The 19,886-nt window shown below is 39.4% G+C and overlaps 1 protein-coding gene and 1 non-coding gene across 5 annotated transcripts in view; both read right to left on the bottom strand.

Annotated features, from left to right (window-relative positions):
- HS1BP3 (HCLS1 binding protein 3) overlaps window positions 1-19,523 on the bottom strand; it is a 96,240-nt gene extending 76,717 nt beyond the window's left edge. For 2 of the 4 annotated variants that reach the window (XM_087917870.1, XM_026695348.2), the window contains exons 1-4: window positions 19,149-19,523; window positions 14,666-14,831; window positions 8,392-8,599; window positions 7,721-7,925 (exon numbers count right to left, since the gene is read on the bottom strand). In XM_087917870.1, the coding sequence (XP_087773996.1) occupies window positions 7,721-7,925; window positions 8,392-8,599; window positions 14,666-14,831; window positions 19,149-19,189 (620 nt within the window). In that variant the 5' untranslated portion in view covers window positions 19,190-19,523. Of the gene's footprint in view, window positions 1-7,720; window positions 7,926-8,391; window positions 8,600-14,665; window positions 14,832-15,029; window positions 15,281-19,148 lie in introns of those variants that run through there. The other 2 variants (XM_087917872.1, XM_087917862.1) reach the window with 1 other exon arrangement.
- TRNAS-AGA (transfer RNA serine (anticodon AGA)) lies at window positions 19,451-19,532 on the bottom strand. The gene has a single exon. It is a non-coding gene; the product is annotated as a tRNA-Ser (tRNA).
- Between the last annotated feature and the right edge of the window lie 354 nt (window positions 19,533-19,886).

Raw genomic sequence — 19,886 nt, forward strand, 5'->3', positions numbered from 1 at the left:
TCTGTGAGGGCTGACACATTTCCTTCCAAAATCAGGGAAATGTGCCTTCTCAGCAGAAGTGCCTGCCCTCTGGAATGAGGTTCCCACTGACATCCAGATGGCTGACAGCCTACTGGTGTTTGAAAATGACTTGAAGGCTTGGCTCCTCTCCCAGGTCTTTAGGGAGAGTCGAATGAAACCCCCTTGCATTTGTTTTGCTTGTTTCTTTTCTTTCCCTTTTCTTCTCTTTCCCTCCCCTCCCTCCTTCCAGTCCAGTTTTTATCATTTTTGGTATCATTTATTCTTTATTTTTGTTACTTCAAAAATTTTAGCAACCGGTTCTCTGCCCAGTTGCTAGGTGGGCATGGCTATGGCCGTGGTGGACATGGCCTAGTCGGCCTCCTGTACCATGGCGAGGGGGGCATTTTCGTCCTCCCCGGGCTCCAGAGGCTCTCCGGAGGCTAGAAATAGGCCCGTTTCCCACCTTCCTGAACTTCCAGGAGGCACGCTTTTCACCTTCCCCAGGCTCTGGAGGCTTTCCTTGAGCCTCTCCCAGAGGGTTGTTCCGGAGCCTCAGGGAGGCCTGTAAACAGGGTCTGTTTTTCGTCCTCCCTGAGCCTCCATACGGGTCCTGTACTTACCTGGGAACTAAAATGGACCACCTGGGGACACCTGGGAGGGGTGGGGTAGGTGGGGCCAGCCAAGGGTGGGATTTACTGGTTTGCCAAACTGGCCATAAAATTAGCTACAGGTTCACCTGAACCGGGGCGAACTGGTAGCAGCCCATCCCTGCATAAAAGGCATATGTATCCTTTCAGGAAAACTTTATCAATCCTAATATCTCCTATTTTTAGAGATATCTGTTTATAGGCAGTTTCTATAATATCTTATTGTGGAGATAGAATACTGTGTAGAGAAACTGTCTATAACCTTACTTTGTGCATTCTGATCAAACAAAGTGTTTCATTATAATTTCTATTAGGATTTGTACTGTATAAGTGCCAGATAAAAACACATGCTGAGAAGGAAAAAGAAAAGCCAAGGTCAAGTGAAAATCATACTACTGAATTGACAAAAGCTACCAACCAACAGTGGTGATTTTGACAAATGGATGGAATTGGGCATACGACCAGGGCTGACGTCATTTGGTCCCAGTTAATGGCCTTCATCCTTTCAGGACTTGGTTTGTAACTTGGACTTCAAAAATAAAATCACAAAAACTGTGCAGCAACCTACCTGAACAACCCAAGCACCTTTGAGCTGTTGGCCAAAGGAGATACAGGCTTCAATTTATACAGCTAGTCCTCGACTTACAACAGTTCGTTTAGTGACCATTCAAAGTTACTATGGCACTGAAAAAATGACTGATGACAATTTTTCACAATTATGACCGTTGCAGCATCCCCATGGTCATATGATTTACATTTGGATGCTTGACAACTGGTTCATCTTTATGACCATTGCAGTGTCCTGGGGTCATGTGATCACCTTTTGCAACCATCTGACAAGCAAAGTCAATGGGGAAGCCAGATTCACATAACAACAGTGTTATTAAATTGACAACTGCAGTGATTCACTTAACAAATGTGGCAAGGACAGTTGCAAAATGGGGCAAAACTCACTTAACAAATTTCTCACTTAGCAACATAAATTCTGGGCTCAATTGTGGACATAAGTTGAGGACTACCTGTACATCAAGACAGTCTTTTATTTTTGTTATTTAGGGTATCATCCAGGCAATTAGTTACTGGATGAATTTATTACAGAAAAAAAACCACAGTCCTCCCATTTCCTTCTACCATTGAAAATAACTTCAAATCTACTTCAAAAGCCAAAATTGCTTAGGACAGTGTGATGACAAATGCCCAAAGCAAGGAACTTGTTCAAAACAACATTGATCGATATTAATGCGATTGCTTACCTTAAAATGAATTGTGACTTTCAAACTGCAAAGTGGCCCTCCAAATAGGGCTTTCCAAACCCCTCCACCAAAGCCTCACTCAAGCCTGCCCATCAGCAGCCATGGGATTTCCAACAGAATCATGAAAGCAGCACCACAGCATTTGCTGAAAGCTTCAGCCCTTTCATGCATATCTGTGAGGGTGTGCCAGATGTAGAAAAGGATGGATCCTGCAGGGCAATGCCACAATGATGCTTTTATCAGTTTGGCCCACACCCTTGCCTCATGCCTTCAAATGTCACAGGCCAAAGATGGAAAAAAAATGGAAGATAGTGTCTCCATTGGGAATATCTGCTTCGAGGCACCTGACTTACTCTCAAAGGGCAGTTTTTGAAGGCTTCCCTTGTTGCTCCCTACATCAACAGAGAAGATCATGGGTGCATGTTCTCTATCATCTCAGTGGTGCAATGAAATATCTGCAAGCAAACAGCTGAATTCATAGAATACCAAGGACCCCCAGAGAATATTCTGTATCATTTTGTTGCTACCTTGTAAACATCTAAAAGTTTTACAGCCCAAATATGACAGGCTATTTTTCTTTTGTTACTTTATAATATATATAGAAATTGTGGAAAAAATACAAAAGGGAAAAAAGGAAGAAAAAAAATTGTTATGAGAAGAACTTCGTTTTTTTAAACATTAAACCCTGACCATATGAAATATTATTATTAGTCTTCCCATTACATTGATTGTGAGCCATGAAATCCATCCATCCATCCATCCATCCAAGACATTAAATTCAGGATGGAACTGTCTTTTCAGCATAAAAGTGTACCTTTTTTTAAACACAGCCCATCTCAGAAAATGCATTGTTTCTTCATTCGGTGATAAATTTAAAATGTTTAGATGTGCATACTTCCTTTCAGGGTAAGTGAAATCATACAAATTACATAAACAGAATAATCAGCAGCAGCCAAAGAAATAAAAAACCAAGGAAAGGACATAACAGCCAACTGAATCTAGTCTGCAGCCACACCATTCAATATATCTATTCATATCTTTCAGTTCTTGCAATCCATCTTGCTTCCATCCCATCCATGCACTATTTTATAATTGATTTTTGTTCTTTGACTTTTTCACCTCTCTCTTTCAGATTTCATCAACTTCTCTAGCCACAGCCTCCTTAGATTTCTCTTTCCCTCGCACGTGATTGCTTTGTGCTTCACTCGTCATTCCTTTTCCTTTTATGGCCAAACTATCTCAAGGTATTTACTACATTTTGTACTAGTTCAACATTCATTCATCACCCCCTTCATTCTTGACTCTATCTCTCCTTGTTTTATCATATACACTTAAGTACCCAATTCCCACTGCAGTCCATTTAATGTTTCTCCTGCAAGACTCAAATCTCAACTAACAGATAACAAATCACTTAGGAGTGAAATACTAAAAAAAATAATCAAATAGGAAACAAGTCTGATGTGAAGTTGAATACACACATACACACCATGGTGTGAAGGATTAAATGGTGTAGGCCATCAAACTAAACTTCAGAATATCAGCTTATTAACACTTTCCATGTATGGGAATTAAATTTAGTTGGTGTAGCGTCAATGTAAAAAAGGATCTAAGCTTGATTAAACTTTCTAGGCATAGTTATCTAATCCACAGATAAATTAAAAACATATTTAATACACTTATGGAGAACATCAGGGAATGTTTAGCAGAGCCATAGTAATAAATCCTATCTAGTTAATAAAATATTTAATCACAAGTATTACAAATTTCCTTCTGGCTCAGTTCTTATTCTGCCAGAAGTTTTGGAGACTCCTAATCTAAGTTATTCTATCTCATACATATTTGTATTTCCATTAATATATACTTGATATATACTTGTTCTTCTGATTTAGTGTGAAGATCTTTGTCAAGCACAAAAGATAAAACTCCTAATAAAACAAATTAACATTAATTTTTAAATTGCCTATTTTAGTAAGCATCCATGTCTGCTTAGAAGGATATCTGAGGCCTTTTGCATTCTACAAAATCACTAAAGATGACACAAATACAAAAATTGCATATTAACAACCCAATATTTGAATAATTAAAAAAAAGAATTTTCATTTAACTGAGACACACTTTCAAAACCAAAGAAGTTGAAAAGTAAGAAATAAAAAAAATCAACAAAGAAATAAGACACTTTAAAAGAAAAATAGAAAGCAAAAAATGGGAGGGGCTAGAAACTATTACTACTGAGGACTTCTGGCTGAGGTATGTTGAAAATACAAGATAATATGACCCCCCACAACCAAGGGAGAGTCCCATGTCTCTCTAAAAATATGAACTGTAAAATTAAATTCTGCAAAAAGACTGCTACTTCTTTGCTGCAGATGATCCCAGAGTAATATTTTTTTCTATACCTTTTAGATCAGAAAGTTTATTTGGATGAATTGCTTAAATTCTAATGCTGGGCTCTGGAAGAGTTCTTCTTCCAGAGGTTGTGCGTGCTCCACCATTGGAGGTTTTGAAGAAGAGGTTGGACAGCAAATTTGTTTGGAATGGTACAGGGTCTTCTCCTTGGACAGGGGGTCAGACTAGAAGACCTCCCAAGTCCCTTCCAACTCTGTTATTCTGTATTGTGCATCTAGAGTATGCACAGGGAGGAAGGGAGGAGAAGGTAAATGCAAAATCAAATCCAGTGATGGGTAAATTGGTTCCCTTCCAAAAGTTTTAGATTTTGATTCAAGCTAGATTCAACCAACACGGCCAGTGCAAGTGATTCTGAATTATAATGCCAAAAATAAAAATAAAAATAGGAGAGGTATCAGCTTTCATGTTTGCCTAATCACGGAACTTAAGCAAATTCAATTCTGGCTATATATCTCTAGTCAAGAGCAACTCACATCTTGTCCTCCCCCAGTTGGAATACTGCAATGCATTCTCACATGGGGCTTCGTTTGAAAAGTCCTTTGAAAACTGCACCTGATCCAAAGTGTATCAGCTTGCTCACTGGTGGATGAGATCTACTGTTCACATATTAATGCCAATACTTCACCAGAATGCTTCCAGGTACAATTTAAAGTGCCAGTGTAAGAATGATTTTTAAAAAACCCGAAAGAATAACTCTTTAAACTGCCTAAAGAGGGCTATAAAGCACTATGAAGCATTATACAGTATAAGTCTAAGTGTTATTGCTATTTAATCTTTAAAACCCAGAATGGCTTGGCCTTTAGGTACCTACAGGTGAAACTTGAAAAATTAGAATATCATGCAAAAGTTCATTTATTTCGGTAATGCAACTTAAAAGGTGAAACCAATATATGAGATAGACTCATTACATGCAAAGCAAGATAGTTCAAGCCATGATTTGTCATAATTGAGATGATTAAGGCTTACAGCTCATGAAAACCCCAAATCCACAATCTCAGAAAATTAGAATATTACATGCAATCAATAAAAAAGCATTGTACATAGAACAATATCGGACCTCTGAAAAGTATAAGCAGGCATATGTACTCAGTACTTGGTTTGGGCCCCTTTTGCAGCAATTACTGCCTCAATGCGGCATGGCATGGAAGCTATCAGCCTGTGGCACTGCTGAAGTGTTATGGAAGACCAGGATGCTTCAATAGCGGCCTTCAGCTCTTCTGCATTGTTCGGTCTCATGTCTCTCATCTTTCTCTTGGCAATGCCCCATAGATTCTCTATGGGATTCAGGTCAGGCAAGTTTGCTGGCCAATCAAGCACAGTATTCCCATGGTCATTGAATCTGGATTTGGTGCTTTTGGCAGTGTGGGGAGGTGCCAAGGCCTGCTGGAAAATGAAGTCAGCATCCCCATAAAGCTCGTCTGCGGAAGGAAGCATGAAGTGCTCCAAAATATCCTGGTAGACAGCTGCCTTGACCCTGGACTTAATGAAGCACAGTGGACCAACACCAGCAGATGACATGGCTCCCCAAATCAACACAGACCGTGGAAACTTCACACTGGACTTCAAGCATCTTGCAGTGTGTGCCTCTCCATTCTTCCTCCAGACTCTGGGTCCTTGGTTTCCAAATGAGATGCAAAAGTTGCTCTCATCAGAAAAGAGGACTTTGGACCACTGAGCAACAGACCAGTTTTGTTTTTCTTTAGCCCAGGTAAGACACTTCTGATGTTGTTTGTTGTTCAGGAGCAGCTTGACAAGAGGAATACAACATTTGAAGCCCATGTCCAGGATCCCTCTGTGTGTGGTGGCTCTTGATTCCAGCCTCAGTCCACTCCTTGTGAAAGTCTCCAACACTTTTGAATGGCCTTTTCCTGACAATCCTCTGCAGGCTGCGGTCATCCCTGCTGCTTGTGCACCTTTTTCTTCCACACTTTTCCCTTCCACATAACTTTCTATTACTGTGCTTTGATACAGCACTTTGGGAACATCCAACTTCTTTTGCAATTACCTTTTGAGGCTTTCCCTCCTTATGGAGGGTGTCAATGATGGTTTTCTACACAACTGTCAGGTCAGCAGTCTCTCCCATGATTGTGATTCCTACTGAACCAGAGTGAGAGACCATTTAAAGGCTCAGGAACGCCTTGCAGGTGTTATGGCTTAATTAGCTGATTAGAGTGGGATACTTTGAGCCTAGAATATTGAACCTTTTCTCAATATTCGAATTTTCTGAGATTGTGGATTTGGGGTTTTCATGACCTGTAAGCCATAATCATCTCAATTATGACAAATCACGGCTTGAACTATCTTGCTTTGCATGTAATGAGTCTATCTCATATATTGGTTTCACCTTTTAAGTTGCATTACTGAAATAAATGAACTTTTGCACGATATTCTAATTTTTTGAGTTTCACCTGCCATTGACTTCAAGTGGTTCCTACTGATCCAATAACATATGGATGCTTAAGATTCCTCCCCTGTATGAGGTGTGACATCCAGGAGATATGTTTGTTGTTTTTAATCAATGAACCACCTTCCGCCTAGTTTTATTACCACTGAGCTTTTTAACAAGCCTTAAACACTGAATGGTTCAGAAGGACATTTATTTAACACTGGTCATCAATATCGAAATAGGTGGTATGAGTTTGACAGTTTAAAAAAATAACTGTTCTTGTATTTCTGTATTACTATTACTTTTATTTATTGTACACTGTCATGAGACTGGAAGGGCGCTTGTGGGTGTACATAAATACATAAATATTTGACTGGCAGTGATACTGTCATAAAATATGGAAGACTATCTTGTTTCATACGTCCAACATTCTGACTTCTTGTCCCTGGGATTTCAAGGATTCCCTTTCCCCTTGATAATTTGTACAGCTGTTAAAACAATACTATTCCGTCATGCTTTTGCAAAAGATCAAAGGTTTCTGATGGCCATTAGAGGATTTCTATTACTTGTATGTCTTTCTTTTATTCTGCATGTTTATTCTGTTTGTCCACAACCTTCATTGTGTTAGTTTACCAAAAAAAAAAAAAAAAGGTGAAATAATCACATTTTCTCCAACTCTTTTACTGGTCATCTCTTAACTATGAGCACAAGGTTGATGAATGATCCAAGATTGTTTAAACTTTCACCAGTCAATATGCAAACTGCGAGCTTCCCCCTCCCTTTATTTCAGCTGTTTTGCATTTCTTTTAGTAACCCTCAGAACAACTATTGAGAGGTCTAAAATGCTTTTGAAGAAATTAATTCTGAATTCACCTTGGCTGCAAAAAAAATCAGAATTTCGATGACAGCAAAGAGCAGGGGGGAAAAACCCTAACACTTTGGCACTGCCTGGTGGTTATCTGGAGTTTTACACAACCACAAATAAGATAGCTCTAGGATAGGAAAAAACAAACATTGAAAAGGCATACTTGAGGACACCAAGTGGATCCACATCACTCTCTTCCTCTTCTGTTTCCTTTTCGGCCTCCTGGCTTTTAAATGAACTGAACTGAGAAATGACATCAGGTATTTTTTCCTCTTTGAAAAAATCAAAGTCTTCGGTTTCATCATCCTCTTCTTCCTTCTTGGGAAGGTTTTTACTCTTGACATCAATGACACTAGTGGATCTGGTTCCTGTAAAAAGAGGCAGAGAAAAAATAATGCAGCAGCACACAACAGACACAGCTATTATTCTTCTACATGAGTATCACCAACAGCTACCCAGTACTCTTATACTGGAAGAAAATATGCCTTTTGTATGTGGAAAAAACAGTACATTTCCACACCAAGTAAAGCATTTGTGGCAATAAATATATTTTACTTAGGGCACTTTTGAATCATAGTTTTCTATTTCCAAATCTCCCAGAAAACAATCTGAAACTAACATTCTCACATCTAGATAACATGTTCCTGTGCATTTGTAGTATTATATTTGTAAGGAAGCAAACCAAACGTATCCTGCATTAGATATTTGTGACAATGAGAACTTAACCTAGATTTTAAGTGGAAACATTTGGCTGTTTTTGCAGAGTTCCAAGACCTGATCCATGGCCTATTTATTAAAATTCCACTCAGTGTGAAGAACGGGTTTTTAATTTACCCAGAAATTCCAGTAACTCGGGGCTTGATGCGAGAGCCACATCTTTAGAAATCAACCCCATAATCTCATTGAAGGCAGCTCTTCGTTCTCGAATATCCGATTCTCCAACAAAAAGCACTTTTCTTGGCAAAGGTGGTAGAGAGGTTTGTGGGTAACGTGTGACAAGTTTTTGATAAAACTCATCAATATCACTGTACTTCTTAGAAACCTGTAACATAGGGAGAAAAATATCCATTCTTTAAATGACAGGCATAAACATGTAATAGATCAGACTAACCATTTTTCTGAAAGAAAATTCAGTCCAAGATTTCCCGCATATCATATATAGACAACCAATCTAGGCCAGGAATAAGTAGGGTCAATATTTTCAGCAGGTTTTTTTAGGGGGGGGAGAACTTTTTTTTTTTTTAACAAATTTTATTAATTTTCAAAGAGAGTACACAGACAAACAAAACATAAGACAGAAGAACATAGAACATCTTTTCTAAAAACTGCTTAACAAAACAAATAAGACATCTCATTTAAGTACAACATAGTTCTAAATTATCACGTTTCCACACACAATTTAATATGCATCTTATATATTCAACTTCATATCTTATTACTGTTTTCCAACTTCTCACTGTTTCTTCCTTTATTTCTGTTCAATTTTATTCATTAAACTTGTACTTTCATGTATTTCATATTACTATATTTCATATTATTACTATTTCATATGCTCTTATCCAACATCATTACTCCTCAATAAACAAACATAAACTAACAAAACACATAACATAAAAACATAAAACTTCTTTTTAGAAAGCGGCTTAACCCCGGGTTATAACTTTTTGTACAGACATAAATCAAATTCATGCTCACCTTATATACTATTTCATATCTTATTTAAAATTCTATATTTTCCATATATCTTCTCCCCTCTTTTCACTCTCTTAATTCTATTTTATTTATTTAATCTCAATTTAAATCATTATACTTGTATCTTTTGTCCATTCTTTTTCAATTATCCATTTATCTTTCTCTTTATCACAAACTTTTTCCTGTAGTGACTGGTTGAAGTATGACACCTTTCTATTTTCCCCCCAAATTTAACACTTAAAATAATACATAGTTTCTATTCTGATTCTGCTTAGTATTTTTCAGCAAGTTTTTTAATGACCTTCAGTAAACTATATACATGCATTATGACTTTCAGAAGTTTAACAGATCTCTTTTAAAGTTTATATCTTAAAGTATACATGCAACTAAAGGTGCCAATTTATTGTGAGTGGTGCTGTGGATGACAAAAATAGATCTGTAGATTTCCATTCTTGCAGTATGTGAACTTGGTGATTTCGGCATACTGGACTATTAATATTCTTGAAATGATTGGTATCACCTAGAGGAAAGGCTTGGGAGAAATGGGTCTTTAGTAAGTGTCTAAAAGATCTATCCAGAGATGCTTCCAAATATTGGTGATGAGGTGGAGAAATTATTCTAAATATTGGTGGGATAGAATTATTCCAAAGAGTGGACATCACTATAAGGAAAGTCCACTTGCAAATTACAGTAAGATGATACTCTGAAAAAAACAATCATATTTATGCCCCTGTGAGAATCAGGGCAGAAATCAGGGGCCCAGGCGATTGGTTCTTTTGGATCCAGAGACAAAGAACACTACTGAATAAAGGGGTTTTGACACTTTATTATTAGCTTGAGCTAACAGATTTAAAAGCAAGTATAAAAACAAGCAGGTTAGCTAAAATGAGCTCTAAATGTCTAGATTTTTCTTAATACGAAGGAGGAATAATATGTCACTAAACTGCCTGAAATAGCAAAACAAAACACCTTTTTTTCAAATACTAAGACCTATGGCAGATGTGATACAATTAATCTGGTATTGTCAGGTAATTTTCAGTCTCCCACCTTTTTTTTAAATTGGAGCATTTGCTTCTTTTTTTTTTCAAAAGAAAAGATATCAAGGGCACAACAAATCTTATTTGACTGCTACAGGGGTTGGATTCAACCGGCATTATTACCGGTTAGGTGATTATGTTTTGCAACAAAAAGGTGAGTGGTCTCCATTAAGTATCTCTTGGGCCCAGGAAGGAGAGTAAAATACTTCTGGTTATAGCCTCTGTTTAGATCTTAGGTAGGGAACATGCTCAGCAAAGAGTTTTGGAAGACCACATGAATTCCATCGTGTATGGCCATACTAAGGGCCAGAGTAAATGGAACAAAAAGTGAATAATACAAAAGACTATCTTCATAAATAAACATTTTGCTTCTGAAAGTGAGTGGTCAGTCAGGTTTTCAGAATTCACTGAAGCTAAGAAAATTTCCTCCATTCCTCAGTTGCCTTGACAAGGGAGAAGCTGAATGAAATGGAGGAAAGGATAGGGTGGTACATACTAGTGTGTGTTGCAGATTAAGGGTGGCCAAAAATGGCTCAAAAGGCCATTTTTGCCTCCATGACTAAAGCGTGGCTTTATAAATAATTTACAGGATGGAATGGAAGGGATTATTTATCACTTTTGCTGACTACAGCAAGCCCCAGAAGTTTTGCCTTGGAGGACAAGATTGCATTACGAAGTTATTTTGACAGATTAAGCTCTGAGTCTGTTCCATCAGGATTATGTTCAAGCATGATAAATATAAAGTCCAGCATTTGGGTAGGATAAATCAAATGCCTAGGTACAGAACTGGAAAGGTATGGTTTGGCCGTAGCGTATGTAAGAAATATCACCAGGTGAACATGACTAAGCATATAATACAGAAGATGAAAAGGCCGGGGCAAAGTTGGCCCATAGAAACATGGGCATACTGCATCCATTGTGGTATTGTGGAAGTAGTAGTTTTATTGTGTACTCTGTGTTGGAAAGGCATGTCTTGGGAGTTGTGGACTTAGTGTGGGGCACTGCACTTTCAAAGAGAAATGGAGTGGGTTCGGAGAAGAACAACTAGGACAAGCATTCTGGAAGCCACAAGCAGGGATGTTAAACCGGCAGCCCAAAGGGCAGATGCATCACACACAGGCCACACCTACCCCAGCTCCCCGAGGGGGGGGGAAATCACTTATACATCATGTGACGGCAACATGACGGTGCACGTTTGACACCTATGCTATAAAGGAGCAATTATGAGGCACATTTAGAAAGCAAAAGGGAAGCTTCAAAGATATGACAGCAGTCTACAAATATCTAAAAAAAACATCACATGCCTAAAGGAGTCCACTCTTGAAAGCAGTGAGAATCAGGAGGAATACTGAGGAATTTCCTGATAGGAAGAAATATTAAGCAGGAGAGCTGCCTATCAGTGGTGAGCCCTGGGAGATTTCAGTCAGGGGCTGGATGGCATTTGCTTGAGGTGGTTTTGTGGATGCCTACACTGAACAAGGAATTGGACCAGAGGCCCTAAACCAGCCTTCCTCAACCTTTTTTTTTTCCTCCTGGAGGAACTCCTGAAATAATTTTCAAGTCCCAGGAAACCCCTACATAAGAATTACTATATCTACAGATCACAGAACATTTGCAGGATAAGTTAGCAGAGTCACAGTGAGTAAAAGTCCCCACCACTGCAAACTTTAGCTCTCTGTGACACAGGAAGGTAAAAGAACGAATGCTTTTTAAAAAAAATCACGATCTCTAGTGAAATCCTAGGGTTCTGCAGAACCCCGTTGAGAGAGGCTGGTAAGACATTTAATTCTACTGCCTCTTTCTGGAGTTGTGATCTGTTACAACTATTAACTCCAGCAATGTTCACCAAGAATGCTCTGAATAAAGACGCATACACTTTTTATAAGGCTCCATTGTCCACTGATAATTTACAAGCTAACTGAAGAAGAAAAGCCATTTTGTGGCTAAAAAGCAACTAATCGAGACTAAAAGATAAAGCAGTATTTTAAACATTGTATTGAGCAATGTTGTATCCTATAGCTCAAACCAGCATCCATCTCATCAGAGTAACAGAAAAAATATTCAATCTTTGTTCAAACATTAACCTGTAGCTTGTTTACCAAATTAAAACTTATTCTATAACTTTATAAAAAAAAACTTTACCTTCTGTTATAGAATAAACTTAAGTTACATACAAATGTAACAAAACCCTTTCATTTCAAATCAGAGCAAAATATTACACAACTGTCAGAGAAGCATCAACGGTTCCGTCCAGCATGAAATCATGATTTCAGATTTCAGACTGACATCCTACCAACATGACTACAGTTTCAACAGTGCTTGAGTGCCCTCTACTGGAACATGTTATCCCAATCCAAGGAATGGAAATCTGATTTTCTTCGTTTTGCTACAGAAAATCCATGTCTGTCAAATTAATATCAAAGCAACTGAACTGAATAAGTGTGCAGAAGGTGTTTATGGTCTGAGTGATGTTTCTCAAGTTGTGTAAATCTGGAAGCCGCTACACTACTCTGTAGTGTTGCACTGAACTTTGCATTTTGGGACCTTGCACTACTACTGAAGCAGCACTTGAAAGTTCCTTCCTCAGTTCTGGTTATCTAGAACCAACATTTCTCCAATTAAAGTAAACCTAAACTCACACTGCTGATTAATTGGCTTACAACAAAATGCATACAACAGCAACATACAATAAAAACATCTACAACACCAAACACAACCCCATAGGCTCCAACATCAAAGATCCAACAATGTTACTCCTTCAGAGAACTTTGAAAACCTTGTTTTTTTCCCCCAGGCTGTGACTTAAGTAGGGATGTATATCCATCTGAATAGGAGGTGTGTAATAAAGTTGTAGTGTGATTGTTTCCCACAATTATGGCCCTCATTTATTTCCTTATTTTCTTTGTTAACGTCATCTATTTGGGTTTTGTTTTAATATGTACAGATTTATAGATTAAATTTATCAAACAGCTCCATTGGGCAATCTTACACATTTAAATTATTAATCTGACCAGCAGTTTACCAGATACAGTGGGATTGAGTGCAGACCGCAATGAGATTTAACTTTAGAGAAACTGACTTATTTCCAGGGCTGGCTTTTCAAAAGATTATGATGAGCCAGATTTCCCAACCTTGACAGCTTAACACAAAGAAAAGAATACTTTCGGAGGAATTCATAAGTGCTTTTGAGAACAGGAGCTGAGAACCTATAGCAACTACTGGAAAATTACCAACAAATACAGAATACAAAGTACTTCAGATGGCTTTCTACACTCTGACTCACTGAGCTCTGTGAATTCTTAGTAATGGCCATGCTGCCTGGGAAATTCTAGGAACTGAAGTCCAAACAGTGGAGGACTCCCAAGTTAGGAAAAATTAACTTTGGGCTTTTAGTTGGCCTTGTTACAGCATCTGCTGCGTAAAAGAGTAACACCAAGTCAGCTTTAACTCTTACATTGGGATGTAAAATTTCACATTTAATCTTACAGGACTGAGTATTTCTCCACTAAAACAAGCAAAACCCTTCCATGTAGAATGTAAGAATATCAGAGAAAATTTCCCCCAATAATCCAATATTCAAGGTAATAAAGCATCCAGTCATAATATGCTGCCTGGTACAGGTCGTCCTTGACTTACAACATTTAGTGACCATTTAAAGTTGCAACAGCACTGAAAAAAGTGACTCATGTCTGTTTTTCACCCTTATGACCATTGCAGTGTCACCATGGTCATATGATCAAAATTCAGAGACTTGGCAACTGACTCATATTTATGACCGTTGCAGTGCCCAAGGGGTCATGTGATCCCCTTCTGTGACCTTCTGACAAGCAAAGACAATGGGGAAACCAGGTTCACTTAACAACCGAACTACTAAAATATCAACTGCAGTGATTCCCTTAACAACTGTGGCAAGAAAGGTCATAAAACAGGGCAAAAGTCGGTTAAACCAAGTCTCACTTAGGAACAGAAATTTTGGGCTCAACTGTGGTCTTAAGTCGAGGACTATCTGTACAGCCCAGATCCAATGTTACCCTTTTGCTAAGACCAGGCATGCGCCTAATTCTTCATGAGGAAGGACTTTGGCGACACTGCCATTAGCTATGAAGCTTCAAAAATCATGCATAGCTTTATTCATATTCTATTCCACACACAAATCAGTAAATCATTTTACTATGTTTGGGTTTGGGATTTTGTTTCTTTTTCCCCTTTTAATTTTATTTGTGTTCCTTCATACTTGGTCTATTTTCATAATATAATTCGTAATATATATTTTAATGTATGCTGCCTGGAATGAAATTAATAAGTTTGGTTTCTCATTGTTATGATGTGGACTCTTAATAGAATTACGTACAAAATACATTTACAAATGATTTCATTACCATAAACTGAACGTTGTCTTCGGATTTGTGCTTGGCAGATTTGAACACAGCCAGTTGAGTAACTACTAAAATATTATATTCCACATGCCCAGACATCATCTTTCCTCGTATTTCTTGATACTCTGGGACTGACAGATCTATTCCTGTATGGCCATTCTGGAGAGGTCTGTAGAGATAAAAACATGAATTTCAAAGATATGTGTCAGCTTTGGAAGCCATATTGAGATTCAATGCTCTCACACTGCCTCAAGCCTGAGAAAACGGGAGGGCGGGAGGGAATTCAATTGAGTATCTCCAAGTAGACAAAATTCTTTTGTTAGTTCATGGTCATTTAGCATGGCGCAGAATGAAATAAGAATCTTACTTTAGGACAAATCCTGACTGGGCCATGTGATGTGATGACAGCCAAGGGGGGATGGATTTGTAGTTTTGAATACTGCAAGGAAGCCCGAAAACTTTCAGATTCGGGATTCCACAGATGTGCCAGTTTCTATCCAAATAAAGGTATCTTTAAGATATGTCTGTCTCAGAGTTATTGATTGGATTGGAGGTTTGCTTGGAACGCTGACAATATGTTTTCTTAATTCTGACACTGGTTTTTTACTCTTTTCAGATCTGGGGGAAAAAGAGATATTATTATTTGGAAGTAAAAATTATGCAATAAGCTGGGATAGTTGTCTCACTTGCTTATGGAGATTCTCAGTCATTCAGGTCATGGTTGTCCCAAAGGTGCTTTTTCAAGAGGCAACTGGAAAAACAAAGTCCAGTTCCCTTATGAAAATGCCTAATTTGAAGTTTTTAAGAGAGGAAAAAAAGAGAAAATGTGAAGCTATTTTACTTAGGACAAGTTTGTCTCTTTGATACAGAAATAATACTTTCTGCCAATACAAAGCATTTGATCTATTTTTAAAAAAAATAAATATATGATAAGTCTCTAAATAGCTTTAGTTTCATAGCCACCGGGCAAGATGATACTAAAGGATACTGATGCATTTGTCATTATTCTTCCTTTCTGCAGAATCAGTATGTATGATCATAGTTGCATGAGGAAGCATTCAATATAAATTAAGTAACCGAAACTTTCCAGAAATACCTTTGCACCAGTTCACAACTGTAATGGCAACTGTAACGCTACATTAGCTGCCCTGGCTTCCATTTCCTTTCCAGCTCATGATTATCACTTTAAATTCCTACATGCTGAAGGCCCTGGTTACTTGTGGGACCACTTCTCTCTGAGGATATCTGTCTATCCAGTGAAGTTAGTCCCGTCCCTTAAATGTTGCCATCTATTGGGACTTAGGAGGTGTTCCTTCTCAGTGGCTTCCCCAGACATTTGGGACAGTGTCCCACTGGAAATCAGACATCATCCCTATCCTTTTAGCCTTCTAGAAGACTGTGAAGACATGGCTTTTCCCCCCAAGCACTGAGCTAGAATGGATGGTTGAACTCTAAGGATGTTTGGTCTGGTGCCTGGATGGGGGAATGGTTATATTTTCAGCTATGTTTTATGGATTGTTCTGAGCTGCCTAGAATCATTATGTAAGAGAGGTAGCCATATAAGTGGAAGGAAGGAAGGAAGGAAGGAAGGAAGGAAGGAAGGAAGGAGGGAGGGAGGAGGGAGGGAGGAAGGAAGGAAGGAAGGAAGGAAGGAAGGAAGGAAGGAAGGAAGGAAGGAAGGAAGGAAGGAAGGAAGGAAGGAAGGAAGGATGGATGGATCCTATGGCCCTCCCAACTGAGGAGTCAAAATTGAGATATATTTGGTCAATTTTATGCAAGTGTGGTATGAGGATGTAGACTTCAGTGGCTGTTTTGAGTGCATAGCCCAATCCCCAGGTTTCTTAATATTTGTTATTAATATAAGGTTGTTAAGACAGAAATGATTTAGAACTATTTCATCCAAATGTATGAATTTATTATGATCGTTGAAATAATATATTGTATGATTTAGTTTTTTTTAATAGAAATAATTATCTTAGAACTTATAAAGGATAACCCAACAACCATAAATCTGTATTATGCAAGACAGGCCAAGGCTTACTTTTGGGCTGAAGAGCTACATAAACTGACTCCCTTCTAAACATTCATTAAATAAGGAACTGGGAATCAGTAACTAATGTTACTTTCTTAAATCACTTCTCAAGCACAAACTATGTGCTTGCCTCCAAGAACTTTCATCCCTCCACATACACCTATCTTGTGATGCAGAACAGCTCCTGCATGATGTGTTGTCATTTGGACTGTGAAATTCTGTTTTTCACAACACCTGCATGTTTTAGTACACCAGTACGTTATTTCACAACTAAGCCCCTTTCGTACCAACCTGGTTAGTACTAGGATGGAAGTAGAAAAACATCCCAGAAAATGCAGTGGCTAATTTTTGTCCATGCTGTTGCCAAGAAAACTGGCAATGTTAATTAGTCTGTTTACGTCACCTTAAAGTTTGACCTGAGGGCGTCTTCACCTTAAGCCTAACCATACATGTAAACAAGTTGTCTGTATTTTCCATTCCCTTTTTTCTTTCTTTCTCCCCATGGGAGACTTCAAACAGAAGTTCTCTCTAGCAAATATTGAGGGCAGTACAGTTTAAATAGCTACGAGGAAGGGATCCTTGTGAATTAACCCAAGCTTAATCCAAATTTCCTATTCATTTTTGCCAATAAGCAATGCAGATATGGTATACATAAATATCAGCATTAGGTAAACAGGTTTATTTATATCCTATTTTTATAAATAACTCAAGGTTGCAAAAATACCTAATATACTCCTTCCACCTATTTTCCCTACAACAACCTTGTGAGGTGATTTGGACTGAGTGTGCATGACTGGCCCAAGGTCATCCAGCTGGCATTCATGCCTAAAGCAGGACTAAAATTCACAGTCCCCTGCTTTCTGTAGCCTGGTGCTTGGCTACCCTGGCTTTACCAGACCAAGTTGGCTTCCATATAGGATGTATAAGTTTGCAATAATATAAAGGAAGTCGTTGGACTGAAGGAATGAAGTAACTCACAGCTGCAAAGGGGAGAAATCATGACACTGCAGAGCCCGAATCCCCATCATCCAGTGCAATGGTGAGGGATGCTGGGAACTGTAGTTCAGCAACCAGAGTGTTTCCTTAAAAGAAATGGTTTTTTGATCTTGCTAGGACCTCAACAGGCACTTTCAGGGCAGGTTTTTTTGGGGGGTGGAGTGGATGGGAAGCACAATAAAGAAACAGCTAGAAAGATGTCAAAAAAAAAAAAAGAGTAATGAGTTGAATTTTAGCAACACCTTTACAACACTGCTTTGGACTTCATACAAACAAGCCTTTTAAGTTGAGAGGCAAAGGCAGGCAGCATAAAAACGTCAAAACCTAAAGCTGCTTACTTATTTCTTTTTCTGGCCTTGCGCTTTTTAAACAGTCACCTGGGAGGACCAAAAGCGAGTGAGCCAACCCCTTCGGAGCCCGGCGATATGTTTAGGAGCATCCATGTGAATTTTAAGTTTCAGACTTTTCAGAAAGAAAGAAAACCCAGGGAGTCCTCGACTTACGACCGCAATTGGGCCCCAAATGTATGTTGCTAAGTGAAACATGTGCTAAGTGAGTCCTGCCCCTCCCCCTCCCCATTTGATGACTTTTCTTGCCACGGCTGTTAAGTGAATCCTTGCAATTGTTAAGTGAGTCCCACGGTGGTGGAGTGAACCCAGCTTCCCCATTGGCTTGTCAGGCGGTCGCAAAAGCTGACTGCACGACCCCTGCCACCGACGGTCATAAAAATGAACCAGTTGCCAAGCGTCTGAATTTTTAATCATGTGACCATGGGGAGACCGCAAAACGGTCGTTAAGTGTAAAAAAAAAAACGGTCCTGAGTCACTTTTTCCAGCGCCCTTGTCACTTCCGTCAGTAAATGAACTGTCATAAGTTGAGGACTACCTGTACTGCAGCAAAAATTTGTCTTCCTTGCTTTTTTCTTTTTTTTTTCTTTTCCTTCCAAAAGAAAGAGGCAAATGTAAATGTAAATTTGGGATGGCGGGGTGGGAAGGGAAACTTTTGAGGGGAGGAGGAGAGAAAGAGAGAGAGAAAAAGACGCGGCAACAGCTCTTCCTAGCGGCGGAAAAGTAACTTTAAAACCCAAAGCAAAGGGAGGCAAGCCCGCCGCGGGAGAAAAGGAGCGCAATGAGGGGCGGGCAAGGAGAGGTTTCCTGCCTTGGGTCAGAAAAGTAGGGCCGGTGAAGGGAAGGGCGGGTTGGTCCTTCTCAACTCCGCCGAGCCTGCCTCTCTTGGCTTCAGTCAGCTGTTCCCGGGGGCAGAAAACCAGGCCGCATCTGACAGGCGAAAGGAGGTCCCGAGTTGGTCGAGGAGGGATTCCCAAGTTGCTTGTCTCCCCCTCTGCCTTCCCCGCCCCGGAGAAACCCTGCAGAAAGGCGTCGGGAGCGGGGAAGGCGATACTATAGCCGGGTGCGCTGCGTTAAGGACGACGCCCCGCTCTCTGCCTTCGATTTTTACCTCGTAGTGACGAAGACGGTAGGCCCGGGGCTCTGTTGCATGGTGTCCCGAGCCCTCGGTAGCGTTTTGCGTGCCAGGCAAAGGCGCACGGTTTTCCCGGCTCTGCCTTCCGCAGCTTGCTTCTCTTGCAAGATCCCGGAAGAAATGACACGCGATCCCTTCCGTCTTTTCTTTTTTATTCCCCCGAACTTATTGGTTTGCACAATCCCCGGGTTTGACTCCGCGGCCCTGCTTTCTTTCTGCCCGCTGAGTTTCGGCCAACCAAGTTTAAAAGTTGGGCTGGGTTTTTAAAAGGGAACGCCCGTAGTCGGCAGGATTCGAACCTGCGCGGGGAGACCCCAATGGATTTCTAGTCCATCGCCTTAACCACTCGGCCACGACTACTCCTAGTGGTGGAAGAGTTCTAAGGCGACAATTTTAAATTCCTCCTTCGCGTCAGAAGGCTGTGGAGAAGTATAGCGAATGTAGTCGGCGTCTAGGTTTAGCTGTACTTTATGCCTCATACCTTTAATTCACTCGGCATTTCCGAGCTTTGCAGAGCGTTACTTGCAAAGGTAGAGGACTGCTTTGAATAACAAGATTCAAAATATATGAAAATATATGCATCCTTCTAAAAATTACATATTTAATCACTAATGCCCAGTAACTGACTTGTAAAATTAGTGTTATTTCCCTTTACTGAAAAATACTATCGGACCTTTTTTTCCTATAAGCTGTATGACCATTGTAGGTATTCAG

Source organism: Pseudonaja textilis, chromosome 1 (genome assembly GCF_049901715.1).
Source record: "Pseudonaja textilis isolate UNSWEBS1 chromosome 1, rPseTex1.2, whole genome shotgun sequence".
Taxonomy (NCBI): Eukaryota; Metazoa; Chordata; class Lepidosauria; order Squamata; family Elapidae; genus Pseudonaja; species Pseudonaja textilis.